The sequence below is a fragment of the Hypanus sabinus genome, chromosome 3, assembly GCF_030144855.1.
Source record: "Hypanus sabinus isolate sHypSab1 chromosome 3, sHypSab1.hap1, whole genome shotgun sequence".
NCBI classification, from domain to species: Eukaryota; Metazoa; Chordata; class Chondrichthyes; order Myliobatiformes; family Dasyatidae; genus Hypanus; species Hypanus sabinus.
The window spans coordinates 8,847,418-8,870,157 of NC_082708.1; the positions used below are offsets into that span (position 1 = coordinate 8,847,418).

Below are 22,740 nucleotides of genomic sequence, written 5' to 3' on the forward strand. Positions count from 1 at the left end.
AAAAGTATATGAACCCTTGTATTTAATAACTGGTGGAAACTCCTTTAGCAGCAATAAACTCCATCAGCCATCCTGTAGCTGCTGATCAGACTTGCACAAGGGTGAGGAAGAATTTTAGACCATTACCAAACAAAACTGTTTCAGTTCATCAATATTTCTGGGATATCTTGCATAAACTCTCTTTAGGTAATGCCAGAGCATCTCAGTTGGGATAAGGTCTGGACTCTGACTTCAGCATTCCAATGCACAATTTTTTTTTTCTTTTTAAACCTTTCTATGGTTGATTTACACTTGTTATTTGGATTATTGTCTTGCTGCATCATCCGACTTCTGTTAAGCTTCAGGTGACGGACCTGTACCCTGACATTCTCCTTTAAAATGTCTTGATACAATTTTGAATTCATTGTTCCCTCAACAAGTGCAAGCTGTCCAGACCCTGAGGCAGCAAAGTAGCCCCAAACCATGATGTTCTTTTTTCCATCTTCACAGTTGGGATGAGTTTTTAGTGTTCGTGTGCAGTGCCCTTTTTCCTCCAAACATAGCAGTGTGCAATCTGCCAAGAAGTTCAACTTTTGTCTCAATTGTCCCCAAAGCATTGTGGAACATCCAGGTGGTCTTCTGCAAACTTAGGTGTGCTGCACTTTTTTTTTGGGAGAGCATTGGTTTCCTCCATGGTGTCCTTCTATGAACACCATTCTTGTTCACTGTTTTTCTTATAGTAGACACATGAACAGCGACCTTAGCAAGTTCTAGAGATTTCTGTAAGTCTTTTGCTGTTACCCTTGGGTTTATTTGATGTGCTGAGCTGAGTCCACAACTCTGCAGTTTCTTGCAATTATGGACAGAGCAGTTGCCGTACCAAACCATGATACATCTCGCTAAGATATTTTCTATAGTGCATCTGTTAGAATGATCTGAGAGAGTTTTGTCAATTCATTTATTGTTTGCAAGCTATGTGTTAATAATTGGTTTGTTGCTACTGCTTTATTTAACAGAGAGATGTTCCTGAAGACCAATGCTCAGCTCAACATCCGTCGTCGACAACTGCTGTCGGAACTATCTTACATCTACCCTGTTGAAGTGGTAAGATTCCTGAGCATTTACTACTCAATATTCATAAGGGCCAGAGTCCCAATTCTGGAATTATTTTTCTCCCTTTAAGATTTGATGTACCATTCTCACCTGAGGTTTGGTATGCTTCATGAAGGACACAAATGCCTGCTAAGAGTGTGACTGCAATTCCTTTCCATGATCAGATGGCTTTCATGCATACCGATTGTTGGGAAATTTTACATTTCAAAATTCATAGCTTTCTTATTTTAACTTTTACTTTAAATAGACATCTTATTGATAATTAGCCATTTCCACCCTGTCTATCCACTGGATCTTTGCCTCTTATCATCTTCTACACCTCTATCAAGTCCTGCACTCCAAAGAGAAAAACCCTAACTGATTCAACCTTTTCTCATAAGACATCCTGTCAAATGCAGGCAACATCCTGGTAAAACTCCCCTGCACCCTCTCTAAGTCTTCTATGTTCTTGTTATGATGAGGTGACCACAACAGGATGAATACGACCCCACCCCCACTCACACACATACACATACACTCTCTCTCTCTCTCTCTCTCTCTCTCGCTCACATTTGCGCTCTCTCTCGCTCTCTCTCACTCTCTGACTCGCCTGTGTAAGAAATAGGAGTAAGACACAAGACATCGGAGCAGAATTAGGCCATTTAGCCCATTGAATCAGCTCCACTATTCCATCATGGCTAATTTATTATCCCTCTAAACCCCATTCTCCTGTCTCCTTCCTGTAACCTTTGATGCCCTTAACTACTAAAGAACCTAACAATCGTTGCTTTAAGTATACCCAATGACTTGGCCTCTGCAGCCTTCTGTGTCAATGAATTCCGCAGATTCACCGCCCTCTGGCTATCAGAGGTTCCTGATACCTTAACCCTTTCATTTCCAGAATTATTCTCATGAACCTGCTCTGGATCTGGGGGTAATAGGTCCCGTGCTCTGGAAGCTGCTCCTCTTGTATTGCTTCACAATCTCTGGATTAGGTCACACAATACATTTCAGATGTCGTCATGATTGGCAGCCAGCCTGATCATATTGAGCCTTATTGTGCTCTTTTGATGACCTTTCTCTTTGATGTTGGTCGAGGAATAAATTTCAGCCGTGAGAGCTCCCTTATTGAAATGGAGATGCCTGGAAGTTGCAATTTATTGTCGAAGTGTAAAGTGACACATCTTGGGAGGAGCCATGAGAGGCAGGAAATTATATGACACTATTTCAAGAAGGAGCTGAGCCTTCAGGGTTACAGTTCTCAAATCTTTGAATGAGGCTATAGATATAGTTTAAATATATATTTGGGATTTTTTGGCATGAAGTACAAAAGCAATTAAGTTCTGCTAAATCTTATATAATAATAAGTTATTGTCTGAATCTCATTTAGAATAATGTTCTACACAGGATAATCATTAAGATCATAGATGCAATAGGACAGTAATGCTGATGCTGTGTGGCTAGTCTAGAGATTAAACTTTCCTCTATTATTTGTGGTTGCTTCCAAGCGAAGAGATGGGAGGGGGGGTTCTCATTGAAACTGGAGAGGGTTGAAAGCAGATTCACAAAACTGAATCCAAGATTGAATGGCCTGTCATATGAAGAGGGTTTGATGGCTCTGAGCTTGTATTTACTGAAATTTAGAAGAATGAGGGAATGACCTCATTGAAACCTATTGAATGGTGGAATGTCTCGATAGAGTAGATGTGGAGAGGATGTTCCCTATGGTGGAAGGGTCTATGACCAGAGGAGACAGCTTCAGAGTAGAGGGTCATTTTAAAACAGAGATGAGAATTTCTTTAGCAAGAGAGTGGTGGATCTGTGGAATTCTTTGCCACAGGCCAAGTTATTGGGTACATTTAAGGCAGAGGTTGATGGATTCTTGATTGGTCAGGGCGTGAAGCGATATGGGAAGAAGGCAGGAGATTGGAGCTGAGAGGAAAATTGGATCAGCCATGTTACAATGGCAGAGTAGACTCAATAGGCCATATGGCCTAATTGTGTTCCTATGTCTTATAGTCCTATGGTTTTAATGAAAGGCTTTGATCGAATGGACATGGGTAGGATGTTTCTAATAGTGGGAGAGTCTAGGACCAGAGGGCTTAGACCAGGGGTGGGCAAACTTTTTGACTTGTGGGCCACAAAGGGTTCTAAAATTTGACAGGGGGGCTGGACCAGGAGCAGATGGACGGAGTGTTTTGGTAATACACCTCATAAGAGAAAATAAAATATCATGGGATATGTAGAAAACATGTGCTTTAATTTCAATTGAAAATGAACAAATGCATTACAACAAAATATCTGTCTTTGAAGTCCCATGGTATTTAGCTATTTATTGAAATGACTTTTAAAACACTGAAAATTATATGAATAAAATACAGCTTTTTTTAAAAGTAACAGTTATTATTTTAAAACACTGAAAATTCTGTTATCCTTCAAGATATTATCATCATCACTCTCCTCCTGACTGTCTTTATTTCAAAAACGGTAGGAGATGCAGGTCTACTTGTCCTGCTCCTTCTTATTCAATTGTCCCCTGTGCCAAAACTCAACAACGACCAGCACAAAGACAGAACAGTGACAGCGCGCCAGTATGCGGAGCGCGTTATTTGATCTGGAGTGCGTTATTTGATCTGGAGCGCATTTTTTATTTTGAGAGCGTACATGCACTTGCGCACTACTCATGTCTATCATTTAACAGAAATGACATGTAACATGTAAGGATTATTGAAAAAAATATTTTCAAATGCATTTTTTACATAACACAACGAAGAAACTTATTTTTAATTTCAGTGGAAACAGTGTTGTTGGTCTCCCTTTTTAGCCAGCGCATCAAAGTCTGGGTTTAGTTTTGTTGTGGCGATTCTCAGGATGGATCTGAGGTGTTGGTCAGTTAACTTGGATCTGTGGCTGGCTTTTTTGATGTTCATGACGCTGAACGCCTGTTCACACAAATAGGTCGAGCCGAACAAAGAGTAAAGCGCAAATGTGGAGTAATACGCTGCACCTCAACAAAGGTCAATGTATATAGAGTGCGTCATCTATTGGGAAAACGCCAGAATTGCGGGGAAAAAACATTAACAAGGTTTATTAATATAATTTCATCAAGTTCTGTGGGCCGGATTAAAAAGCTTAACGGGCCGCAAATGGCCCGCGGGCCGTAGTTTGCCCATGCCTGGCTTAGACTCAGAATAGAAGGATGTCTCTTTAGAATGGAGAGGAGGTGACATTTTTTTAGCCAGAGGGTGGTAAATCTGTGGAATTCATTGCCACAGACGGTTGTGGTGGCCAAATCATTGGGTTCGTTTAAAGTAGAGGTTGATAGGTTCTTGATCAAGGGTATCAAAGGTTATGGGGAGAAGGCAGGAGAATGGTGCTGGCAGGAAAATTAAATCTGTACCTTGATTTCTACTTCAAGAAAATTAGCTCTTTCTTGTTCAAAGCCACCTTTTATGTTTATATTTTCTGGTGACATTAATTAAAATCAATGTATTTTTCAAGGGTGAAGAAATTCACTTTGGAAGATCGAATTAGAAGGCAGAAAACAGGGTTAATGGCAGGGTCCTTTACAGTGTGGAGGAATGGAAGGATCTTGGAGATGTAGGAAAATATAGGGAGAACGTCAGAGAAAGGGTGTTTTTTAACAGAGGGTGGTAGGTGCGTGGAATACCCTGCTAGGGTCAGTGGTACAGGCAGATACGTTAGGGACATTTAAGAGACTTAAATGGATGAAAGAAAAACAGAGGGCTATATGGGAGGGAAGGTTAAGATTGACCTGGAATAAGCTAAAGGTTTGGTACCATGTCATGGGCTGATGGGCCTGTACTGTGCTGTACCGTTTTATGATCTGTGTTCTTTCTGAAGATCTAAAACTATACTCAAATAGGGGCGTCTTCTCTTCTTAAGCCCATCACTCCTACATAAACCACCGACAGCAGCTTGCCAGAGACCTCTGTCCTGAAGTTTGATTGGCCCTGTGGCTTCCACTTTGACCATATGACTTCAAGGTATGAGATTTTTGTAGCTTCTGTGGCTCAGGGTTTCAAGAGATGAGGTTACTAACCTCATGTGCAACCCTTCTGCTTTTGCAGCTGGGCTTGGGACCATCTATGGCGGAGTTAAGTGGGGCCTTGTCAAGCTTTATTTCTTGACTACCCTGACTTAGTCGTTTTAACCAGTGGCTTCTCTCCTCCCGGGCCCTGTGGTACTGTGATAAAGTGTGCAATCATTGATATTATACATCCCTCCATCTTTTGGTCATTCATCCATATCTTTCTTCTTCCTAATCTTTACACTTATTATTCCACTTTGTCATTCTGGTGACCATCCAAGTTTTCAATTCGTCTGCGCTTTTGTAAAGGAGACTTGGGAGTCCACAGATACTGGAATCTGGAGCAGTGAACAATCTGCTGGAGGAAAGCTGCAAAGGAAATGTCCTCATGCAGGGTTTCCCCCTTAGATGTTGACAGTTCCTTTCCTCCCAGAGAGGCACTGAGTCCATCCAGCAGATTTTGTGGCTGTGGTGTTGTAATGTTTGAAGCAAATTGAAGCTTTTCAGGATGTCTTCATTTAATTTGAAAATAAAAATAAATAGAGGCACAAGACTGCAGATGAGGCCACTGCAGTACTTGTATTAGTTCAGGGAAAAAAATGGGCAGGAAAATCATGGCGGACACTACCACCATATAAAGTGCCTTTCCTTCTGGAAAGTGCGATAGGGCAATTCAGATGAAAACCTCACGCCACCTTAAAAGTTTCCTCCCCAGGCCCTTAATCTGATCCACCATTCTGGTTAGATCCCCTTTACCATCCTTTACCTCTGTCTCCGGCTGTAAACACTTAGAACCACTTTTTGTAATGCTGTTGTATTGCTGGTATTTATGCACATTTTACTCCATAATCTGTACTTTGATTTCTAGCTATATTTTATTTAATTCTTTATTCTTTATAATTCTTGAATATTGTTTTCTATAGTGTGTCGCACCCTGAATAACACATCGCAGCAAATTCCTAATACATGTAAACATACACCCAGTGGCCACTTTATTAGTACAGGATTACAAAGCAGTGTGGTTTTTTGATGCCCATCCACTTTGAGGTTCAACATGTTATGCATTCAGAGATGCTTTTCAACACATCACCATTGCATGGTATTTGAGTTACTGCTGCCCTCCTGTCAGCTTGAACTAGTCTGGTCATTCTCCTCTGACCTCTCTAAACAACAAACTGTTTTTGCTCCACAGAACTGCCACTCACTGGATTTTTTTTTTTTTTTTGTTTTTCTCACCATTCTCTGTGAACTCCAGAACTTCTGTGTAAAAATCCCAAGAGATCATCAGTTTCTGAGATATTCAAACCACCCCATCTGGCACCAACAATCATTCCACGACCAAAGTCAGATAGATCACGTTTCTTTCCCATTCTGATGTTCGATCTGAGCAACAACTGAACCTCTTGACCATGTGTGCATGCTTTTATGCATTGAGGTGCTGCCACATGATTGATTGATTGATTAGATATTTGCATTAATGATCAGGTGTGCAGGTGTACCTAATAAAGTGACAACTGAGTGTATATGGTGAATAAAGTCGATCCTATATGTGGTTGACTACTATTTGAAGCATAGATTTTTAGGTTTGTGTTTCTGGTATTATGAATAACCTGGTTTAAAAAATGTCAGACTGTAACTTTCCTCAAATTTTCTCTTGTGCAGAATGATCAGAAGGATTACTTCATGTGTGGAGTAAAGCTACCCAATTCAGAAGACTTCCAAGGTACCCAGCCTCTGTGATTAGCCTACAAATAGACCTGTTTACATTAAAGAAAATGACCAATGAATGAGGATCATACTCATGAAGAAGCAAACTTGTGTTGCATTGGGTCTTGTATAAGAGACTTACAGTCATAGAATACCACAGCACAGAAAGGGGACCCTTTGGCTCATCTCGTCAATGCCAAACTATTATACTGCCTAGTCCCATCAACCTGCACCTCTATACAACCCTCCATACGCCTGCCATCCATGTACCTAACCAAATTTTTCTTAAATGTTGAAATCAAACCCACATCCACTATTTTCACTAGCTGCTTATTCCACACTCTCACCACCCTCTGAATGAAGACATTCCCCCTCAAGTTCCCCTTAAGTATTTCACCTAGCACCTTTAACCCTTGACCACTAGTTCTAGTCTCACCCAACCTGCTTGTGTTTGTCCTATCTATACCGCTCATAATTTTGTATACCTCTATCAGATCTTCTCTCATTCTCCTACGCTCCAGGGAATAAAGTTGTAAGCTATTCAATCCTTTCCAATAACTTAGCTCCTTAAGTCTGGCAATGTCCTTGTAGATTTTCTCTGCACTCTTTCAATCTTACTGATGTTTTTCCTGTGGGTAGGTGACCTAAATTGCATATAATACTCCAAATTCAAATTAGGCCTCACCAACATCCTTGGTCCTGCCAAAGGGTCTCGGCCCAAAACAGTGTCGACTGTACAGTCGTCCCTCGGTATCCGCGGGGGATTGGTTCCAGGAACCCCCATGGATACCAAAATCTGCGGGTGCTCAAGTCCCTTATATAAAATGGTGTATTTGCATATAACCTACGCACATCCTCCTTCTACTTTAAATCATCTCTAGATTACTTATAATACCTAATACAATGTAAATAGTTGTTATACTGTATTGTTTAGGGAATAATGACAAGGTAAAAAAGTCTGTACATGTTCAGTACAGACACAACCATCGTAGCTACAGCTTCAAGCAATGCTGCCTTGGCATCAGCTGATGTTGATTCTCCCGTGATCTTTAAGTGCTTGAAGCTGTAGCGCTTTACATAGCTAGCCAGCCATCCCTTACTAGCCTTAAACTCCTTCATCTTGCTCACAAAACAAGTAACGATTGAATGAGACACAAGGCGAACAATGCTCAAGCAACGAGTGCTGGAGAGAGACCGAGGATCTGTGAAATGGCGGGAGGCTACAGCAGGGTATGCCTACACATCACTTAATTTGCATGGATTCAGCGTAGTGCTTGGTGTGTGGCAAATTTTGCTTTTTGATCCGCGGTTGGTTGAATCCACGGATGTGGAACCTATGGATACAGAGGGCCAACTGTACACTCCTCCTTAGATGCTGTCAGTCCTGCTGAATCCCTCCAGCATCTTGTGTAAGTTACTTGGATTTCCAGCATCTGCAGATATTCTCTTGTTTGTCACCAGTATCTTATGTAACTTCAATATAATATCCCAACTCCTGTACTTAAATCTTGAGTGAAGCAATGATGCTTTTATTTTTCCATTCAATGTCCCTTTCCTTGCTTTGTACAGCTGTGTGTCACACAACAACTGTATAATCCTAGCTGCTCTGCTGATACTTACTCATGACTGGCTTTCCAGCTGAAGGAATGTTCTTCTTTTATCCTGTGCATAAGAAACAAGCTTTCTCGTTCTATTTATTGTAATGGCAAATATGATGTTCTTGACAGTTTTGTAAATAGGACAAGCATAGAACATGATAGCACAGTACAGGCCCTTTGGCCCGCGATGTTGTTCTGACCCTTTAGCCTACTCTAGGAGCAATCTAATTCTTCCCTACTACGTAGCCCTTTATTTTTCTTTAATCCATGAGTGTATATAAGACTTTCTTAAATGCTCCCAATGTATCTGCTGCTACCACCATCCGTGGCAGAGCATTTCAGGTACCCACAACTCTAAAAAAAAGACTAGCTCCGACATATCTCTTATACTTTCCACTGATTATCTTAAAGCCATGCCTTCTCGTATTAGTTATTTGTGCCTTGACAGCCTCTGGCTATCCACTCTATCTATGCCCCTTATCATCTTGTACACCTCAATCATGTCACCTCTCATCCTCCTTCACTCAAAGGACAAAAGCCCTAGCTTGCTCAACCTAACCTACTACAACATTGTTTTCTAGTCCAGCATCCTGGTAAATCTCCTTTGCATCCTTTGAACACAGTTATCCAAGTTTTGTCTAACCAGGATTTGATACAGCTGCAACTTAATCCCCCGACCAATGAAGGCCAACATACCACCCTATCAACTTGCACAGTAACTTTGAGGGATAGATGGATGTGGATCCAAAGATTCCTCTGTTCACACTGCTAAGAATCCTGTCATTAACAGTGCATTCTGCTTTCAAATTTGACGTTCTAAAGTAAATCACTTCACGCTTCTTTGGGTTGAGCTCTATCTTCCACTTCTCAGCCAAGGCTCTGTATCCTATTAAGGTCTAGTACTAGGGAATGGTCCAATAGTCTTATAATGATGCGGACAGAAGCAGCCTTAGGCCTAGTCGTAGAAACATAGGAAACCTCCAGCACAGTATAGGCTCTTCAGCCCATGAAGTTGTGCTGAACATACCTCTACCTTAGAAATTACTAGGGTTACGAATAGCCCTCTATCTTTCTAAGCTCCATGTACCTATACAAAAGTCTCTTAAAAGATCCTATCATATCCACCTCCACCACTGTTGCCGGCAGCCCATTCCATGCGCTCAGCAGTCTCTGAGTAAAAAACTTACCCCTGACTCCTGTGCCGGAGGATTGGCGTATTGCTCATGTGGTTCCATTGTTTAAAAAGGGTTCTAAGAGTAAACCTAGCAATTATAGGCCTGTCAGTTTGACGTCAGTGGTGGGTAAATTAATGGAAAGTGTTCTTAGAGATGGTATATATAATTATCTGGATAGACAGGGTCTGATGAGGAGCAGTCAGCATGAATTTGTGCGTGGAAGGTCATGATTGACAAATCATTGAATTTTTTGAAGAGGTTACGAGGAAAGTTGATGAGGGTAAAGCAGTGGATGTTGTCTATATGGACTTCAGTAAGGCCTTTGACAAGGTTCCACACTGAAGGTTAGTTAGGAAGGTTCAATCATCAGGTATTAATATTGAAGTAGTAAAATGGATTCAACAGTGGCTAGATGGAAGATGCCAGAGAGTAGTGGTGGATAACTGTTTGTCAGGTTGGAGGCCAGTGACTAGTGGTGTGCCTCAGGGATCTGTACTGGGTCCAGTGTTGTTTGTCATATATATTAATGATCTGGATGATGGGGTGGCCAATTGGATTAGTAATTATGCCGATGATACTAAGGTAAGTGGCGTTGTGGATAATGAAGTAGGTTTTCAAAGCTTGCAGAGAGATTTAGGCCAGTTAGAAGAGTGGGCTGAAAGATGGCAGATGGAGTTTAATGCTGATAAGTGTGAGGTGCTACAGTTTGGTAGGAATAATCCAAATAGGACATACATGGTAAATGATAGGGCATTGAAGAATGCAGTAGAATGGAGTGATCTAGGAATAATGGTGCATAGTTCCCTGAAGGTGGAATCTCATGTGGATAGGGTGGTGAAGAAAGCTTTTGGTATGCTGGCCTTTATAAATCAGAGCATTGAGTGTAGGAGTTGGGATGTTATGTTAAAATTGTACAAGGCATTGGTAAGGCCGAATTTAGAGTACTGTGTACAGTTCTGGTCACCGAATTATAGGAAAGATGTCAACAAAATAGAGAGAGTACAGAGAAGATTTACTAGAATGTTACCTGGGTTTCAGCACCTAAGTTACAGGGAAAGGCTGAACAAGTTAGGTCTTTATTCTTTGGAGTGTAGAAGGTTGAGGGGGGACTTCATAGAGGTAATTAAAATAATGAGGGGGATAGATAGAGTTGAAGTGGATAGGCTTTTTCCATTGAGAGTAGTGGGGATTCAAACAGGACATGATTTGAGAGTTAGGGGGCAAAAGTTTAAGGGTAACATGAGGGGGAATTTCTTTACTCAGAGAGTAGTAGCTGTGTGGAATGAGCTTCCAGTAGAAGTGGTAGAGGCAGGTTCGGTATTGTCATTTAAAGTAAAATTGGATAGGCATATGGACAGGAAAGGAATGGAGGGTTATGGGCTGAGTGCGGGCCAGTGGGTCTAGGTGAGTGTAAGCGTCAGCACGGACTAGAAGGGCCAAGATGGCTTGTTTCCATGCTGTAATTGTTATATGGTTATATCTCCTCTGTACCTACTCCGCAGCACCTTAAACCTGTGTCTTCTTGTGGCAACCATTTCAGCTCTGGGAAAAAGCCTCTGACTATCCACATGATCAATGCTTCTCATCAAGTCGTACAAGCTTTCAGGATTTTGTATATTCTGACTGATGGGAGAGGAGAGTAGAGAGGATAGACCTTGTTCTTTTGACAGAACATCAGCCGCAAACCTTGAAAAAAGTATCGTTGTATAAACAGGACCAATAACTAAATCAAAAGCTCTGACTAAAGAACCCAGCTGATGGAAAAGTTCAAACATATGGCATCTACAAAATCTGCAGGGAGGAAAAGGTAGTTCACAGAAGTGAGTACAGGGTAGTTCAGGAGCTAGTTAAATAGATTAGAGACAGCAAGAACATAGCATTGACACAGCGCACATTGTAACACAAGTCCTACTGCAATGGGAGTACTTCCAAAACCAAAAGTGGAAACAGAAACCTCTTGGAGATTCATTTTCTTGCGGGCACTCACAATAACTGCAAAGAAACACAATAGAATCAATAGAAAATCTTGTTATAACAAAGATGAACAAACAGCCCATGTGAAAAAAACTACAAATTGTGAAAACAAAATAATATACATAAGTAATAAATAAGATGGAGTTGTAGAGTCTTCGAAAGTGAGTCCATTGTTTGTGGAATCAGTTCAGAGTTGAGAAGACTGAAGTTATCCCCTTTGGTTCAGGAGCCTGATGGTTGAGGGGTAATAACTGTTCCTGAACCTGGTGGTGTGGGACCCAAGGCTCTGCAACCTTCTCCCCGATGGCAGCAATGAGAAGAAAGCATGGCCTGGATGGTGGGTGTCCTTGATGGATGCTGCTTTCTTGCGAAAGTGTTCCTTGTAAATGTGCTCCATGGTGGGGAGGGCTTTACCTGTGATGGACTGACCTATATTCTCTAGCTTCTGTAGGCTTTTCCATTCATAAGCCATAAGCAGTCAGTTCCCTCTCCACTGTGCATCCATAGAAGTTTGTCAAAGTTTTAGATGACATGTTGAATCTATGCAAAATTCTAAGAAAACAGAACATCCATGCATGGATATCCTTGGCTTAAGTCAGGAGATGGTTACAAGAAAATTTCCAAGTCACTGAATATCCCTTGGAGTACAGTTAAGTCAATCTTCAAGAAATGAAAAGAATATGGCACAGCTGTAAATCTGTCTAGAGCAGGCCGTCCTCAAAATCTGAGTGACTGTGCAAGTATGGGACTAGTGATGGAGACCACCAAGAGACCTATGACAACTCTGGAGGGTTACAAGCTTCAGTGGCTGAGATGGGAGAGTGGCAAAGAGAAAGCCACTGTTGAAAAAAACTCACATGAAATCTCAGTTACAGTCTGCCAGAAGGCATGTGGGAAACTCTGAAGTCAGCTGGAAGAGGGTGCTATGGTCTGATGAAACCAAAGTTGAGCTGTTTGGCTTTCAGACTAAATGCTATGTTTGGCGCAATCTTAACACCACACATCATCGAAAACAAATCTTTCTTATTGTGAAGTGTGGTGGTGGCTGCATTATTTTGTGGGGATAATTCACTGCAACAGACCCTCGAAGGCTTGTGAAGGTAGAGGGTAAAATTAATGCAGCGAAATACAGGGAAATCTTGAAGGACAACCTGATGTAGTGTGCAAGAGAAATGTGATTTGCGAAAAGATTTGTTTTCCAGTGAGACAACGACCCCAAGCAGAAGGCCAAAGCTACACAGGAATGGCTTAAAAGCAACAAAGTTAATGTCCTGGAGTGGCCAAATCAGAGTCCAATCCTCAAACCAATGGAGAATTTGTGGCTGGACTTGAAAGGGGCTGTTCACTGTGGATCCCCATGCAATCTGACAGAACTTGAGCAGTTTAGTAAAGAAGAATGGTGAAAAATTGTAGTGCACAGATGTGCAAAGCTGATAGAGACCTATCCACACAGACTCAAGGCTGTAATTGCTGCCAAAGGTGCATCCACTAAATACTGATTTGAAGGGGTTGAAAACTTATGCAATCAATAAGTTAGTGTTTTATATTTGTAATTAATTTAGATCACTTTGTAGAGACCTGTTTTCACTTTGACATGAAAGAGATTTTCTGTTGATTAGTGTCAAAAAAGCCAAATTAAATCCTCTGTGATTCAATGTTGTAAAACAATAAAACATAAAAACTTCTGGGGTGTGGGTGTGTAGACAGTATTGTGCAAAAGTCTTTGGAACATACCTTTAGTGTGCATAAGATTTTGCACAGTACTGTGGTAATTTTATGTATTGCACTGTATTGTTACCGCAAAAAAAAATTTCATAGCATATGTAAGTGATGATAAATCTGATTCTGATATGAGTCTCTATGTGGACCGAGAGTGGGATGGGGGCAGGGAGAGGGGAATCATGGTTGGGAAAAGGGGAAAGGAGAGGAGAGGGAATGGGAAGCACCAGAGAGACATTTTGTAATGATTGATAAATCAATTATTTGGAGTCAAATAACTTTGCTTTGTGTACTATACATTTAAAAGCCCCTAGAAACCAAAATTGCAGATGCTATACAGCTGAAATTAAAATGCAAAATTCTGGAAATACTCGGGAAGCACCTGTGGATGAATGATCATAAAAATCCAAATGGTGTGCTGAAGCCTTTCAGAGATTTGCTATTTGGTTGATTTGGCCTAATCTCCACTCAAGCTGTGATTGGTGTTATTTTCTCAGGCCATTGTGGAACATGCTTTTTAAAAGTTGTTTACCCCTATCCCATGAGCAAAAAGACTGGGGTAGAATGTTTGTACTGCATGCTCTCTTGCAGACCCCATTCAGTACTTCATTTTTTCTTTTCTTTCTTGCCATTTTATTTTGAGTTGCACTAAGTGCATAAGTAAAGAGTGGTGTTGTGGTTAACGCAACACTATTACAGCTTGTGTCGTTGGAGTTTGGAGTTCATTTCCAACACCATCCATTCAGTCATTCGTTATGTGCCATGTCATATGACTTGGGCAATCATGGTCTTTCCATGACTATGTTTGTCCTTTGCAGATTTTTCTACTTAAGTGGTTTGCCATTGCTGCCTTCTGGGCAGCATCTTTACAAGATGGGTAACCCCAGCCATTATCAATGCTCTTCAGAGATTGTCTGCCTGATGTCAGTGGTCACATAACCAGGACTTGTGATACGCACCAAATGCTCACACGACTCATCCACCACCTGCTCCCATGGCTTCATGTGACCCTGATTAGGGGCTAAGAAGGTGCTACACCTTGCCTAGAGTAACCTGCAGACAAGCAGAGGGAAGGAGTGCTTTATATCTCCTTTTGTAGGGACACATCTTCACCCTGCCACCGATGGTGTCATCTGTAGTGAGTTTGGGAATTTCCCCAAGAACGCATGCATTTCCTCTCGGTGCTCTGGTTTCCTCCCGCAGCCCAACGACTGTATTAGTAGGGTAATTCGTCATTGTTCTGTGATTAATTTAAGGTTAAGTATGTGGGTTGCTGGATGCTGTGGCTCACTGGGCCTAATCAATAAACAAATTAATCAGTGAAAAGGTTTGTGCTGGTACCCAGTTTAATGGCAGTTTCTTCCTCTTGCGAAGTGGTGTTGATTTCTTAACTTGTATTTCTATTTTTTTCCATAAGGAATATCTGCATTGCAGATGTTAGTAAAATACAAAAAACGTACTGGTTTGCATTTGGAATGTGTTACTCCTCCAACTCCCTCCAAGTCAAATTCGTCTTTGGAGAATTAGATTTTTTTTTGTGAACCAGAAAGCGTTTGCAGCAGTTGGATGATAATTGGAAAAGGTAACTTTTGAAATAAGACCCAGGTTTATCATGACTCATGACCTGTGCCTATTTGGTACAGTACATGATGTTCTATATACAATCATTTCAAAAGATTATCTGTTAAAATTGAAACACCCACTGTTCTGTTATTTCTGACCCAATAAAGTTTAGCTAGTCTTTACTGTGCTGCACCTGCATTTCATTTCCGACATCCTTACAACTAATATCCAGGGCCATATTTGCTGCTAATACACCCAAGCTGGCCACGTTGTGAGTGGAATTTTGCATTTGATGTATACAATTTTAAAATTGCCCTTTGTATAAGTGTCGTGTATTGATTTAATCAGATTGAAAGTTTATGCATGGGGGGAAAAGACATCTGAAAACTGAATGGCAGATTAATGGCCTGAAGGAATTTTTAATGTCGTTTTCCTTTTGTTGCCTTTAATAAATTGCAAATAGGGTTTGTGTGGTATCTTCGAAAAGTCCATGCTTAAATTTTTATTAGAAATCATCATTTTGAAGTTATACTGTCATTTCTCCATTACTTTGAATGTTTTATTAGATGAAGGAAAAATTGGATGTTATTTTGCAAAGCGTGGTTTTTGCTTTCTACCTTGAGGAGAATACACTTATGAGGGGTATAGTTAGGGTAAATGCAAGCAGGCTTTTTCTGTTGAGGTTGAGTGGGATTACAACCAGAGGTCATGGTTTAAGGGTGAAAGCTGAATTGTTTAATGGGAATATAAGAGGGAACCTCTCCACTCAAAGGGTGATGAGAGTGTGGAACGAGCTGCCAGCGGAAGTGGTGAATTCAGTTTAGATTACAACATTTAAGAGAAATCTGAATATGTACATGGATGGGAGTGGTATGGAGGGCTATAGTGCTGGTGTAGGTCAACGGGACTAGGTAGATTAGTACCTCGGCATGGACTGTATGGGCCAAAAGGTCTGCTTCTAAGCTTTAATGTTCTATAACTCTATGACCTTCACTGAGAGAGGAATTTCTGCATTTGCTATCCCTATACCCCTAATTACACAATGTACTTGAATTACCCTTCAATAATTGGCTTGAATATTAAAAATTCGAAGTAAATTTGTTATCAAAGTACATATGAGTCAGCCTATACTACCCTGAGATTCATTTTCCTGTAGGCATTCACAGTAGAACAGAGAAATACTGTAGAATCATGAAAAACAACAAAGAATGTATAAAAGATGACAAATTGTTGAAATACATGCAAATAAATAAATGTATAGGTTCGAGACTGGTTTATTAGCAGCAGGCTCGATCAACTTTGGATATATTACACTTATTCCTCTGGTTCAGTTCAGTTAATTGATTCAGGCTAATCAGCTCTGGCTTCAGCACTGGCCTCTATCGTGGTCCATTGCAACAGCCTCCATACTCGAAAATGGGTCCACTGGGGAAATCGAGGGCCTAGGGTCTGCATGTCCCAGTGCACTGGAGGCTGATGGCAGCCTGTCCTGGGGTGGAGGCTGTATGTGTTGTATGAGTGGGTAGGAGGGAGGAGAGGAGCTTTTCAGTTGTTGTGTTCTGTATTGTTCTGCCAAGTATTGTGAGCTTGTTGTGTTGGCACCAGCATGTGTGGAGACACTTGTGGGATGCCCCCAGTGCATCCTTTGGGAGTTTTTGTTGTTAACACAAATATCACATTTCACAATATGTTTTGATCTACATTTGATGAATGAATCTGAATCTGACCCAGAAGGCTGGTTCTGTTTAGGGGCTGGAACTGGATTCCTTGGTGCTTGTGTCTGAGAGGAGGATGCTGCAGAAGCAACGGAGCATTATGGACAATCCCTCTCACAATCCCATGGTGTACTGGACTGAGAAGCACCTTTAGTAACAGACTGATTCCACTGAAGTGCACCATTGAATGCCACAGGAGATCCTTTCTCCCTGTGACTGTAAGACTCTACAACTCCTCCTTAAGTATATAAATATATGGTTTCATTGCACATCTGTATTTTGCACTATTTTTAATGCACATTTTGTATTTTAAATATATATTTCTGACTGAGCAACCTTGCAACAATAATTTCCTCCGGGGTAACAAAGGTTTACCTTGTTTTCCTACTGTTTTCCATCCGTTAACCAATATTCAATCCATGTATATATATTGCTCTCAATCCCATGTGCTTTAATTTTAATGGCCTCTTTTTGGCACATTTAGACCAATCGTATTATCTGTACACTGCCTCACTTTTTTTCTTACTTTTTTTTTGCACAGCTTATTTATTACACAGTACTGCTTGCACAAGTCTAGGGTGCCTAAGACTTTTGCATAGTACTGTAATAATTTTATATTTTGCACTGTACTGCTGTCACAAAAAAAACATGACGTGCATGATAAAAAAAACGATTCTTTAATGGGTCTCTATTATGGACTGAGGATGAGAAGGGGGCAGGGAGAGAGGATTCATTGTTGGGAAAAGAGGAAAGGAGAGAAAATGGAGCAGGAAGCCCCAGAGAGACATTCTGTAATGATTAATAGACCAATTGTTTTGTATCAAATGACCTTGCCTGGTGTCTTGGGGCTGGGTGTGTCTGTACCTGCACAACCCCTCCCCCCTCAATGATGCTGGCATTCCTTGTCTGCTACCTGTCCCACTCCCCTCCTACGGGACATCACCATCGCCACTCCCTACATCTTTTTCTCTGCCAATGTACACTCTTGCTCTTCAATCCAAGTACAGTACTGTGCAAAAGTCTTAGGCATCCTAGCTATATGTATGTGGCTAAGACTTGCGCTCAGTACGGTATCTGTATATCTCTTACTGTAATTTAGATATTTTTATGATTAGGTATTGCAATGTACTGCTGCTGCAATAACAACAAATTTCACAACATATGCTGGTGATAAAACTTGATTCTGATACTACAAGTCAAAATACACCATATCCTGGTTTGTTGCTGTCTATTTGTACTGTTAGATACAGTCTCAGGATCATCTAGTCGATGTTTCAACATTTTCTTTTAGATTTGATGTTTTATTTATTGTATTTAAAATATTATTTGCCTTTGTACAAGCAAGCCTTGCTTAAAGTAAAAACTAAGTTAGATTCACATTTCGTACTCTCTTTTCTTTTAAATTCAAGTCACGTTTATTGTCATTTAACTATATACATGTATTCCCATCAAACTAGAAAATGTTCCTCCAGACCTGGGTGTAAAGCATTGTAGTATATATAATACACATAACACAATAACATATGAAAGTAAGGATGAACTTATACAAAAATAACAAACTAACGGCATAAATTAAATATTGAAAGGTACAAAACAGATTAACCAGTGACACTTTGAATGTAATGCAACATTAGTCTTATGTTTGGAGTTACAAAACATAACACCCCACGTTGATTTTAATGAACAGTTTTTATGAGAATGCTGCTGGGACCCAACAGACTGAGTTATGGAGAGAGATTGAGTGGAAGCCTCCAAGAGGACCACAACCTTGTCGTGGTTTGGAGGTTTGAGTGCCTCAGTAACTCGGAGAGCTATGCTGGGTAGAGTCAGGGCTTTACGCTTTGTCTTTTGGTAGGGTCACCTGTGTCAAACAGGTCAAAGGTTAGAGATCAGACCAAGAGTGGCCCACAGGTTCTTGAGATTCGGGTTCTTGGCTCAGGACTAACAGCCCTGACAGGTAAAACAAAATTGTTATGGAAATAGCAATGAAGATTCCTTCTATGTCTGAGTGCAGTGGTGTTCCTCAGTCCCAACTCGGGACTTGCATGATTGACAGTAATGAAAACCAAAAGGAAGCTACTGACATGTTGAAGGAAGCCCTGGACAGAGCGAGAATTGGTGGACCTTCATTGCTGCCTAAATGCCCACAGTGTTACGGGCGGTTAAGTAATTAAATTGAGTGGAATGGGATTTGCTGTTCGAGAAAAATAGAATGAAGGATGATCACATAGAGGTGTATTATAACATTGTGGGGGCATAAGGTGAATGCAGTCTTTCATAGGGAAAGGGGAACTAAGAGCTAGGAGGCATTGGTTTAAGGTGAGAGGAGGAATTTAAGAGGGACCTGAAGGATCATTTCACGTAGTGGGTGGTACATAAATGGAATGAGTTGTTGGGAAGTGGTTGAGGTGGGTATAGCAACATTAAAAGACACCTTGACAAGTGTGTGGACAGAAGGGGATTAGTGGGATATAGGCAAAAAACTGGCAAGTGTGACTAATTTAGATGATGGATCTTGGGTGGCAGGGACTGGTTGGGTTGAAGGGCCTGTTTTTGTGCAGTATGACTTTATAACGTTCTATAATGGTTATTATTTTAGCTTCAGTTTTTCCAATTTCCCCCTTGCCCACCCCTATTTTCCAGTGTGTGGGAATTCCTAGAATCTGTGGAAATTTTGGAAGTTGGAAACTAGTGTATCTACAATGACCATAACCACGTTTCTCCTATCTCAAGATGCAGGTCTTTAGGAACTGGAATTTTCTCAGTTTCATTCACTTCTCCATCACTTCTTTACAAATTTTTTTCATCGCATGTTCACTCCAGACCTTATAGTTCTTCATCATTGCCAGGTTGAAGGCAAATGGAAAATATTTGCCAAGTTTTCTATTTCCTTATTCCCCACTATAATACCTCTCTCTGCCTGTCAGTAAGAGGCCCACGTTAATTTTTGAATTCTTTTTCCTTTTTAGTTTAACATCCATTGGAGCTTATTACAATTTTTTTTTGTTTCCCTATAGGGTAGTTTTACTGCATCCTTTTTCAATGTACTTGATTTTCCATATCCAATTTTTTTTCTTTTGGTAATATAAGCTTTTCTTTTGATCAAATGCTTCTGGTAGCCACAACTACTTTTTCTGTAGGGGTGGGTTTTGTTCTAGTAAGAAATATATATTATCAAAGGGATATATTTATTGCAAAATATGAAATAGTTCTTTAAATATCAATTATTAATTATTTACCATTTAGTGTAATTCTCATTTCACATCAGTTTAGTCTGGTTTCCTTATCTGTCACAGCAAACTTGCATGTAATCTATCAACTAATTTATTTTTGATGTTTCATTGCTCTTTCAAATGTAGAATAATGATTCTTGGCATTGTTGGAAAAACTTAATAGAACTGAATCTAATTCCATTTAAAGTCAAGTGCTAATGGTGTGGTTTCATCAATTATGTATGTTTAACTTAGTACTACTGTTTCCTTTCTGAGTCTGTTTTGAATATTTGTGCAAACTTACAATCACTTTGGTATTCTGCACAGCTGTACGTCCTCTAGATAGCTTAAACTGAAGCCCATTTTAAAATCATATAACTGATATTTTTCTTAAGAAGATGAGAATGAGTGATACAGTCTGGAGCAGGGAGCCTGTGCCCAGCCAGTAATAAAGTTCAACATAAATTTATTATCAAAGTACATACACAACCCTGAGATTCATTTTCTTGTGGGTAATTACAGTAAATACAAGAAACACAATAGAGCAAACATGAGGAAATCTGCAGATGATGGAAATTCAAGCAACCCACACAAAATGCTGGTGGAACGCAGCAGGCCAGGCAGCATCTATAGGGAGAAGCACTGTCGACATTTAGGGCCGAGACCCTTCGTCAGGATATATTCAGGACTCCATCCTGATGAAGCGTCTTGGCCCGAAACATCAACAGTGCTTCTCCCTGCAGATGCTGCCTGGCCTGCTGCGTTCCAAACACAATAGAGTCAATGAATGACTGCACCCAACAGCATGGACAACAACTAATGTGTGTAAATAAAACAAAAAACTGTGTGCAAAATCAAAAAGAGAAGAAAAAAACTATAATGATAAATATGTTGCCTACAAAAAGTATTCACTCCCTGGAAGTTTTCATGTCTTATTTTTTAACAACATTGAATCATAGTGGATTTAATTTGGCTTTTATGACACTGACCAACAGATAAAGACTGTTTTGTGTCAAAGTGAAAACAGAATGGTCTAAATTAATCACAAATATAAAACACAAAATAATTAATTACGTACGTATTGTCCCCACTTTAATATGACACACTAAATCATCAGTGGTACAGCCAACTGGTTTTAGAAATCACATAATTGGTTAAATGGAGATCTGTTTTTGGAGGCCTTTATAGAGATATGTTTTAGATCATGATGACAAAATAACACTCCATGCAACTCTATGAAAAGATTATTGAAAAGCACAAGTCAGGAGGTGAGTGCAAGAAAATTTCCAAGTCACTGAATATAGGCATTGTAAGTAAGCAATAAATATCAAGAGCATGAGTTGAAGAGTCCTTGAAGATGGGTTCACAGTTTGTGGGAGCAGTTCAGTGATGGAACAAGTGCAGTTATTCCCATTGGTTCAAGAGCCTGATGGTTGAAGGGTAGTAACTGTTTCTGAACCTACTGGTGTGAGTCTTGGGGCTCCTGTGCCACCTTCCTGATGGCAGCAGTGAGAAGAGAGCATGTGCTGGATGGTGCAGGTCAATGATTATCGATGCTGCTTTCCTGTATAGAAATGCTCAATGGTGGGGTGGCCTTTGCCACTGATGGACTGGGCCGTATCCACTACTTTTGTGTAGGATTTCTGTACAACAACATTGGTGTTTAATAGTTAGTAAAGTCAGCTGTACCTCAATCAAAATCAGGTTTAGTATCACTGGCATATGTTGTGAAATATCCTGTTTGTTGCACCAGAACATTGCGATACATAATAAAAATACTATAAATTACAATAATATATAATACATTAAATAAGTAGTACAAAAAGAGAGGAAAAGAACCGGAAAAAAATTGGATAGGTATATGTACAGGAAAGGAATAGAAGGTTATGGGCTGAGTGCAGGTCAGTGGGACTAGGTGAGAGTAAGCATTCGGCATGGACTGGAAGGGCAAAGATGGCCTGTTTCCATGCTGTAACTGTTATATGGTTATAAAAGAATGATGAGGTACTGTTCATGGGTTCATTATCTATTCAGAAATCTGGTGGTGTGGAAGAAGCTGTTCCTAAAATGTTGAGTGTGCATCTTCAGGCACCTGTACCACCTCCTTAATGGTAGCAATGAGAAGAAGGCACAACACTTTACAGTACCAGCGACCTGCTTTCACTTTCCTTCGCTGTCTGAAGGAGTTTGTATGATCTCCCTGTGACCACATCGGCTTCCTCCGGGTTCCTCAATGCATCCATTCGACAACTTAGCAGAGCTATGGCCACTATACCTGGCAGAGAACACAGCAAGCAACGCAGTAAAACAAGCCCCTTTTCTCATTTGCTCTCATCCAGCATATACCATGATGTCTTGACCCAAAACATCAACCATTTCTTTACCTCCACAGATATTGCCTGACCTGCTGAGGCAGTGTGTATGGAGGAAAATGGGTAATCGATGTCTCGGGTTGAAGCGCTTCATCCTTGTCATTCCAGATTGTTGTCCAAATGGCAGGGCCTTCAACAATTCTGATGTAAAGAAGGATCTTGGGTCCAAGTCCATAAGTCCTTAAAAGTGGCTACACAACTTGATACTGTTCCTAAACGTTTTTATGCCATGGACCCCTACTGTTAACCAAGAGATCTATGGATCCCAGGTTGGGAACCCTTGCTGGTAATAAAAACATAAGAATGTTTGCCTTTATTAATTGAGAATTGAATTTGAAAGTCAGGAAGCTGTTTTACAACTTTATGAAACCCTAGAGATAGGCTGCACCTGGATTTACTGCATTCACTTTTAGTTGCCCCATAACAGAAAGGATGTTGTGGCTTTGGAGAAGGTGCAGAAGAGATTTACCAGAATGTTTCTTGGTTTAGAAGGCTATAATGAGAGGTTGGACAAACTTGGGTTGTTTTCTCTAGAGTGGCGGAAGCTGAGGGAGTTCTTTTTGAAGTTTATAGGATTATGAGA

General features: G+C 40.4%; 1 protein-coding gene across 4 annotated transcripts in view; it reads left to right on the forward strand.

The window, feature by feature from the left end:
- Positions 1-22,740, forward strand: part of uvrag (UV radiation resistance associated gene) — a 444,495-nt gene that overhangs the window by 202,059 nt on the left and 219,696 nt on the right. For all 4 annotated transcript variants that reach the window (XM_059963685.1, XM_059963683.1, XM_059963687.1 and 1 more), the window contains 2 exons: positions 996-1,083; positions 6,785-6,845. In XM_059963685.1, coding sequence (XP_059819668.1) covers positions 996-1,083; positions 6,785-6,845 — 149 coding nt within the window. The remainder of the gene's footprint in view (positions 1-995; positions 1,084-6,784; positions 6,846-22,740) is intronic.